This window comes from Penaeus chinensis, chromosome 25 (assembly GCF_019202785.1).
Source record: "Penaeus chinensis breed Huanghai No. 1 chromosome 25, ASM1920278v2, whole genome shotgun sequence".
NCBI lineage: Eukaryota > Metazoa > Arthropoda > Malacostraca > Decapoda > Penaeidae > Penaeus > Penaeus chinensis.
The window spans coordinates 15424129-15433369 of record NC_061843.1 but is presented as its reverse complement, the minus strand read 5'-3'; the positions used below and the strand labels follow the sequence as shown (position 1 = coordinate 15433369).

Below are 9241 nucleotides of genomic sequence, written 5' to 3'. Positions count from 1 at the left end.
TTATTGCGAGCCTGAAGGACGTCTAAATTTTCCGTTAGGAAGTCCATCGGTGCCCCGCCTTGCCACTGCGGCCTGTAGTGAGCGCAAAGTAGTAGGGACTCGTTTGACTTTAGCATGACCTTCATGAAGATGGCTTCCAGCCAGTCTGGTAAGTCAACTGTTAGCAGCTGAATTTGCAGGTTCTCTTTATAGCACACAGCTACACCTCCGAAGTTCTTTCCTGTTCTGTCTCTTCTTTGCCACTGTGAGTAGCCTCGTATCTTACCAAAAGCAGGTTCTACCTCTGCATTAAGGAAAATTTCAGTAGCCACTATTATATATCGGCACTGATGTTGAGGGCCATGTGAGTCAACTCACCAATATTGGTCCGGAGGCCTCTGACATAAGCAGACAGAACTGAGAGGTGTCTCTGCTTATTTTGAGGGGTTGTAATCAGTGACGCCATTTAGTATACTGGCCCTTGGTGGTTATTAAAGTTGGGATGTGACCAAGAAGGAACAGCGAGTTGATGAGCGGCCCAGTGTGGGGGTGGAAAGAAGTAGCGATGCTGAAGTGGCGGAGATGGAAGTAGAGGTTGAGTGTGAGCTGCTGTTTTCTGTGTTTGACAGCTTCGATGTGCTAACATGAAGTTTTTTAGCTCTCTTTCGAGCAATTCGGCCTTATCTGCAGAAGCCTTCCACCTGCAGCTGTTCAGGGTGTGGCCTCTTGCCTTACAAAAGTCGCAGGGGGCCTTGCTACGGCAGTCCCGCTCGTTGTGTCCTCGCCGTTTGCAGCGTGAGCACACGGGAGGCTCTGGTCTCTTCTGTTGCGCTCTCCGTCCTCCTTGAATCTGCTGACGAGTCTCTCGTCTCGTCTCTGATTTACTGGGAGGTGAAGGCGACTGAGCTCTTTGAGCAGGATTCTTTTTACCGATGGGAGTATGATCCCACCAATCTTGAAGTGCTGGATCTTGCTGAGTTTGTGTGGAAAACCCAGCGGAGATCCTGTCAGGCTTTGCAGTTACAGCCTTCGATTTTACAGGAGCAGAGCAGTCTGCAATAAGCTCCTTAGCAGAAAGGATGGTGGCGGGAAGATCAGCCAGAGAGAGGCTGCCGTCCACGAATACCAGCCTCTCTCTTTCTCCCACTCTCTCTCTCTTTCTCCCACTCCCTCTCTCTGTTTCTCCCACTCCCTCTCTCTCATTCTCCCACTCTCTCTCTCTCTTTCTCCCACTCTCTCTCTCTCTCTTTCTCCCAAACACCCTCTCTCTCTCTTTCTCCCTCTCTCCCTCTCTCTCTTTCTCCCACTCTCTCTCTCTCTTTCTCCCACTCTCTCTCTCTCTCTCTTTTTCTCCCACTCTCTCTCTCTCTTTCTCCCACTCTCTCTCTCTCTTTCTCCCACTCTCTCTCTCTCTTTCTCTCTCTTTCTCCCACTCTCTCTCTCTTTCTCCCACTCTCTCTCTCTCTCTTTCTCCCACTCTCTCACTCTCTTTCTCCCACTCTCTCTCTCTCTTTCTCCCACTCTCTCTCTGTCTTTCTCCCACTCTCTCTCTCTCTCTTTCTCCCACTCTCTCTCTCTTTCTCCCACTCTTTCTCTCTCTCTTTCCCTCTTTCTCTCTCACTCTTTCTCCTACTCTCTCTCTTTCTCCCTCTCTCCCTCTTTCTCCCACCCTCTCTCTCTCTCTTTCTCCCACTCTCTCTCTCTCTTTCTCCCTCTCTCTCTCTTTTTCTCCCACTCTCTCTCTCTCTTTCTCCCACTCTCTCTCTCTCTCTTTCTCCCACTCTCTCTCTCTCTTTCTCCATCTCCCACTCTCTCTATCTCTTTCTCCCTCCCTCCCCCTCTCCCTCCCTCCCCCTCTCTCTCTCTCTCTCTCTCTCTCTCTTTCTCCCCCCCCTCTCTCTCTCTCTCTATTCCTCTCTCTCTCTCTCTCTCTCTCTCTCTCTCTCTCATCTCTCTCTCTTTCTCCCACTCTCCTCTCTCTCTCTCCCACTCTCTCTCTCTACTTTCTCCCATCTCTCTCTTCTCTTTCTCCACCTCTCTCTCTCTCTTTCTCCCACTCTCTCTCTCTCTCTCTTCTCTCTCTCTCTTCTCCCCCTCTCTCTCTCTCTTCTCCCACTCTCTCTCTCTCTTTCTCCTCCCTCTCTCTCTTCTCCCCTCTCTCTCTCTTTCTCTCCTTCCTCTCTCTCTCAACTCTCATCTTACTCTCTCTCTCTCTTCTCTCTCCTCTCTCTCTTCTCCATCTCTCTCTCTCTCTTTCTCCCACTCTCTCTCTCTCTTCTCCCCTCTCTCTCTCTCTCTCTCCTCCTCCTCTTCATGCTCCTCTCATCTTTCTCTCTCCTCTCCTCTCTCTCTCCCTCTTCTCCACCTCTCTCTCTCTCTCTTTCTCCACTCTCTCTTCTCTCTTCTCCCACTCTCTTCTCTCTCTTCTCCCCTCTCTCTCTCTTTTCTCCCACTCTCTCTCTCTCTCTCTTTCTCCCACTCTCTCTCTCTCTTTCTCCCACTCTCTCTCTCACTTTCTCCCAATCTCTCTCTTTCTCTTTCTCCCACTCTCTCTCTCTCTTTCTCCCATTCTCTCTCTGTCTCTCTTTCTCTCTCTTTCTCCCACTCTCTCTCTCTCTTTCTCCCACTCTCTTTTTCTATATCTCCCACTCTCACTCTCTCCCTTTCTCTCACTCTCTCTCTCTCTTTCTCCCTCTCTCTCTCTTTTTCTCCCACTCTCTCTCTCTTTCTCCCACTCTCTCTCTCTCTCTTTCTCCCCCCCTCTCTCTCTCTTTCTCCCACTCTCTCTCTCTCTCTCTCTCTTTCTCCCACTCTCTCTATGTCTCTTTCTCCCACTCTCTTTCTCTCTTTCTCCCACTATTTTTCTCTCTTTCTCCCACTCTCTCTCTCTTTTTCTCCCACTCTCTCTCTTTCTCCCACCCACTCTCTCTTTTTCTCCCCCCCTCGCTCTCTCTCTTTCTCTCTCTCCCTCTCTCTTTCCCCTATTCTCTCTCTCTTTCTCCCACTCTCTCTCTCTCTCTCCCAGTCTCTCGCTCTATCTTTTTCCCCCTCTCTTTTTTCTCCCACCTTTCTCTCTCTCTCTCTCTTTCTCCCACTCTCTCTCTCTCTCTCTTTCTCCCACTCTCTTAATCGCTCACTCCTCGCTCAAGATGTAAACAAAGCCTCGGAGTGTGCTCTCCTATTTTCCTCTGTTCCCTGCTGTAATCAGACCTGCCAGACATCTGCTGCTGTTACAAGCACTGTAAAGGTCTTCTGTATTCCTAAAGGAAGTTTGTTGAAAAGTAGTTGTGGACTTAGCCTGTAAAGTAGGGTGGAAAATAAGTTTCTGTGTCCAGGCCCCTCTGATCGGTGTTGCCCGCCATTGCGCATGCGCAGAGCGTAGGCCGTGACGTACTGGTGACATCATGTGCTGATCCTGTGCCCTAGCCGAGGCAGATTATGGACTTTACAGGACCTGCTACCCTCGCTGACATGGATGCTGATGTAGCACTGAGTGAAGAGGATGATATACGCCAGGAAGACTGGTCGTCGTTACCACATCAGGTTGGGGAGACAGTCACGAGGCCGATCGCCGCGCCCCGACCCCATACTTCCAGCAAGCGGCCAATGGACTCCACCTCGGACACTGACAGTGAGCCCTTGTCTCCCGCTGCTAAAACAACCAGACGGAGGGGTTCTCCGCCGCCTTGCGATACTCATGATGTGGCCCCCGACCCCCGTCCTCTGCCGCGTCATAACGCATCACATAGACCTACCACTTTTCCAGCATTTGCTTCACGAGGAGAGTATATCAAACTCGTATTTAGAGATAACCCTGTAGTGGATATAAAGCTTCGATGGCTGGCCGAGGTAAACCGTGCATTTTGTTTGGATCGGAATCTTGCTGAAGTCAAGATGTCAGCAGTGACGTCTCGTTTTGTGTATGTGACTAGGAGCCGTCAGGATATTATAAACAGTGTTACAAAAGGAGAATTTCTGGCTCTGCAGCTTGATAAGCAAGATTCCCCTGAGAGGCCTCGCAAATATTCCACCTTTCTCCTCACACGGTATCCTGTTAGTGTCGATCCCTCCAGGGCCAAAGAATTACCTGGGATTTATTCCGCTCGACGGTTTCATCAGAATGGTATACCAATTAATCGACTTGTTATTATCTGGAGTCTCCCTGAGGCGCCACCACCAACAGTTACCTTCAGTTTTCTTCTGTGCCTCCCATCCTGTGAATTACGCAAGATGCGGGATGAACAACCGTGGTGTTATAAATGTTGGGGCCTTGGGCACATTTCCCGATACTGCACTGCATCTGAAAAGTGTGCCTGGTGCTCGGGTGCACATGATTCCCGTACCTGCATCCATCGTACCCCACCTTCTGATGTTGCATCAACTTCAACATGTCAAGACCCACCATCCACAAATGATGCCAAATGGAAATGTCCTCGATGTCACCAGCCTGGAGTGAATGTTTGGCATGGTTGTAAAAGACGCTCGACCATCCCCCGCACTCTTGCCTCTGCAGCCTCACATATCCCTACACATGTACCACTTGCCACTTCTGCTCCACCTTGCTCTACAGTCTCCAGTCCAGCTCCACAGGTGTCTGCACTTCAAAAAGCTGTTGACTCCCTTAAGTCACAGTGTGCCTCCCTTGCATCACGCCTCAACGCCATCGAGGCTCGTTTTGATGCCATCGAGTCCCGCTTTGACTCTCTGGCAGCCTCACTTGCTGATCTCTCCACCAAACTGGCTACTAACGATACAACACTCAAGTCTCTTATTGAAGCCCAACAGGTTGTCATCACTTCTGTTACATCATTTACCGAGAAGTTTGATTCACTAGCTACTCGTTTAGAAACAATCACCACTCCCACAGTGGGATCTGTCACTCGTGGCTCATATCGAAGCAATAATATACCCGCATCTTCCACCTCATATGGCTCACGCAAACATAAGAGTATTGTTCACTAGTAGCGTACACCTTCATATCCTCTCTTGGAATGCTTGCGGCATAACATCTCCAGCCAAAATGACCTCACTTAAGGCATACGTTTATTGTCATCACCCAAATGTCATCTTCATACAAGAGGCTTTTGTTGGACATGCTCTAGGAACTGTAGCACCCTCCCTCAGTGGTTATATTTCTTATGTTCATCATGTTAGGAATGGGCTCATCACTTACATCCATTCCTCTGTTCAGCACCGACTACTCCGTTCTTCTGATGATGACAGTACCACTTTTCAACTCCTGGAGGTTAAGCTGGGAGAAGGAAAGATTCGTCTCTGCAACATCTATTCTGCTCCAGGAAGGATAAATATTGATACTCTGCCTTCTCCCATGAACCACAGCATAGTCTATATTGGTGATTTTAATGCTCAACACCCTGCTTTAGGTGGACGTTCCAACACTGTCAACTATAGCGGCACACGACTCATGAAATTCATGCAGCATAACCATCTAACTCGCTGGGATACAGGAGGTGCCACACATTCTCGAGGAGGCACCCTCGACCACATACTCACCTACAGACTTGTTGCGTCTCAGGTCAGGTGCTCATCTGTACCTGCTCTTTTCTCTGATCACCTTGCCCTCAGCCTTCAATACTCGATTCCTTCTGTGAATTCGTCTGCCTATCAACGTACCCGGATCAGTATTCCCCCAAAGTATTGTCCTAGCTATATCTCCTACATGTCTGCTCTCATCTTCAAGCTTGATGTCACTTCTCCTGAGAAGTTATACTCCTCTCTTGTTTCTTTAACACATGATTTTTATAGCCACTATGTTCGCAAGACAAACATCAAGTGCCAGCCTGAAGCTCATGAGTGGACGCTTGATAGACGCATCAAGGCAGCAGAGAGACAGGCCATAGAGGATAGCCATGTCTATCAGATGGATCCAACCCCAGACAACTTACAGCAGTACCAGACATCCAGTAGTGCTCTTGTTGCCTTACAACAGTGTGTGTATCGTGATGCCTGGCATGATTTCACCAATACCATCAATCATCAGACAAGCATAGGGTCCATGTGCCAACTCATCAAGAAGGTGGTAAAGAAAAAGATGTCAAGTGCACTCCATCACAGTCCAGTTAAATATGCCCAAGATCTTGTTGAGAGCTGGTCACAGCAATCTAGTGTTCATAGCCTTCCTTCACATATACAAGAGCTGCTCTCTTCTCAGAAAACCCGTCGTGCTCTACACCTGTCAGCAGCCCTGCTAAGGAAAGATGAGGAAGAAGACATACCAATAACAAAGGATGAACTTCGTCGTGCTCTTGCTAGCGGTAGGGCATCAGCCCCAGGTGATGATGGCATCACATACTCCGTCTTGCGCCTCCTCCTGAAGTCCGAATGCGCCTAGGTTACCACTGTGCATGGCAGATTATCCCAACAATCGAACGCGATGAATGGTGCTGCAAGCACTGCGGCGAGCCGAACGCCACACTAATCCACTACCTAGAAAATTGTAACCATACACAATTCCTGAGACATGGACCGCCCATAACAGCCGCCGTGCTGGTAAAGAGGCTATGTGAAATGCTTACACCATGGCGGCAGGAGCGCTTGCTGGCAATCCCGCCGCCACGGTAAGCACCGAGTGTCAGACAACTCAATGAGACAGCCGTAAAAAAGCTGACACAGGCCGGGCCATATCTAGAAGGCCCGGGCGAAGCTAGAACTTCGCAAACCAACCCCCCCCCCCCCTCCTGAAGGTCACCGATGATCCCCTACTACATCTTTACAACCTTTGCCTCCGACATGGATATGTGCCGCAAGGTTGGACGAAGAGCCTCATTGTACCTGTTCCTAAGCCTGGCACTGACAAGTTTAGACCAATATCCCTTACATCATGCTTCTGTAAAGTGCTGGAGCGTATCCTCTTGAATCGCCTTATGTATCGCCTTCAGGACAAACTATCATCCAGGTTATATGGATTCCTGCCCCAACGCAGCACACACCATTGTCTATTGGAGCTTTACACTCGCCTCTCCTCTACAAGTCTTGTCGCATTCATTGACCTGAAAAGTGCCTTTGACATTGCAAATCCAGATGTGATCCTCGACCAGCTTGTGGACTTTGGTATTAGTGGCAATCTCTTGCGATGGATACGAGGGTACTTAAGCAACAGATCATCCTATGTCCTCTTTAAAGGTGCCTGCAGCACACGTAAGTGCTTTGGCCTTGGGACTCCACAGGGAGGTGTCCTTAGCCCATTTCTTTTCAATATCCTTATGCACCGCCTCATATCCCAGCTCCCTGCCATCCCAGGGACTACAATTACGTGCTATGCTGACGACATCTGCATTCACTCCAACTCACCAGAAGATCTACAGCGCTTACTTCATCTATTTTACGAATCTACCTCTTCATGTGGCCTCATCATCTCTCCTGAAAAAAGTGGGATCTTCTCTCTACTAAACCCACGAACACTACCTGAATTTCTAGTGGGCCCCAGCATTATACCATTCTGCGCACAGTATCTTTACTTGGGTGCTCCAGCTCGAGTCCTTCCTACGATACCAGCACGTCAACGTGTCCATCCCATTGTTCAGGAATTACTGACACGGCTACAACGGCGCCTTGAACCCCTTCGCTGGTTAACCAACAATGCTGCTGGGGTCTCCATTCCTGTGGCCAGAAATATTTATACAGCTTTTATCCGTTCAGTAGTTGATTACCTATCTCCAACTCTTAGTCAACTCTCCAAGACAGCGCTAGATCCCCTAGAAAAATTTCAGAAAAAGGCAATGCGCTGCATTCTAGGATGCCCAATGTCCACAAGTATTGCTAACATGCAGCAGGAGCTTCATCTCCTTCCTCTTGTGGAACGAATCTATGCCAATGTAACATTCTTTACTGTTAAGTGTCTCCACTCATCCAGTCTTGCTCAACATTATGCAGGCCTTATTAATATGTCTCTGGATCCCAATTCTCGTCCCCCACAACTCCGACCAGGTGGCTGTGCTGTTATTAGGAATGTTTGCCGAGACCTTAGAAGATTGGACATTAATGTTCCCCAAGAGGAAGTTGACCATGGTCCTCCCCCGTGGCAGATTCCTCCTCTAGCAGTTTCCTACACTCCCACCTGTAGGAGGGACTTACCCTGCCAACAGAAACAACTAGCCCTAGAGACCATTGACAAAGTAAGGTCTTCCATTCCTGCCTCTCACACCCTCTACATTGACGGTTCCTTACAAATTGATGGAACTGCAGGCTGTGCTGTCTTCTCTCCTACCATGGAACCACCGTATGGGGGATGGACTGGACGCCGTCTGCAGGACTGGTCAAGCTCTACCTCCTGTGAACTGCATGGGCTCCTAGATGCTGTTAGCCTACTTCTACGGACCGGAAGTAATGGACTAGTTATTTGTGACTCGCAGTCTGCTCTTCGTGCCCTCTCCTCGCCAAAGCCTGAAGCCCGTAGCCTAGTCAATCAAATACTGCGCCATCTAGTCACAGCCATTGAACATGCACTTGTAAACATTTCCTATGGATTCCCTCGCATGTAGGAGTAACAGCGAATGAAGTTGTAGACCGTCTTGCCAAAGCTGCCTGTAGGTTTGTCTTACCTGCGGCTGACGTCTCGCCAGCAACCCTCTCCTACTACAAGCGGAGGATACGTGCTTCCGCTCATTTGTCAACCACCCGGCGCAGGAACGCCGAGCGGCCAGCGAGCGTAAGCATCCAGCATTACGACCACTTTGCCTCTCATCCCTACAAATACCGACGCCGCGGTCTGTTGGTAAGAAGACACAATGTGGTGGCTGCCCGGCTCCGGTTAGGCTACAGACCAGTGTGGCAGGTGGGCGAGTCAGAGGACGTGCCCTAGTACTCATCGTGTAAGTTGTGTGACGCGCACAATGCGAACCACCTACAGCATTACTGCCTCGAATGCCCAAAAGTTGCTGATATCATATCAAAGAGAGACTCTGTCTTAGACGTCTGCAAGTCCTTATTAGCAGAAGACAATCTAGATGTAATACTTTCGCAATACCCATATTTTGGTGGCTGTTAATACTTCACCCGAGCTTCCGTTGTTTATTATTTAAGTATTTATTTTATCTTTCCTTCTGCATTTGATTCATAGCGTGACCTGCGTGTCATGAATACTCTGTAGCCAACGTTTAACTTGTCTTGTAAAGGATTGTCGCTCACTGAGCGAAATAAATTGATGAAATCAAATCAATCCCACTCTCTTTCTCTCTTTCTCCCACTCTCTCTCTCTTTCTCCCTCCCTCCCTCTCTCTCTCTCTCTCTCTCTCTCTCTCTC

General features: G+C 49.1%; 1 protein-coding gene across 1 annotated transcript; it reads left to right on the top strand.

Annotated features, from left to right (window-relative positions):
• Positions 1 to 4999: 4999 nt before the first annotated feature.
• LOC125038635 lies at positions 5000 to 8800 on the top strand. Its single transcript, XM_047632175.1, has 3 exons — positions 5000 to 6272; positions 6748 to 8391; positions 8481 to 8800. Exons 1-3 carry the CDS (start codon positions 5000 to 5002, stop codon positions 8798 to 8800), a joined length of 3237 nt encoding a protein of 1078 aa, XP_047488131.1.
• Positions 8801 to 9241: the final 441 nt, after the last annotated feature.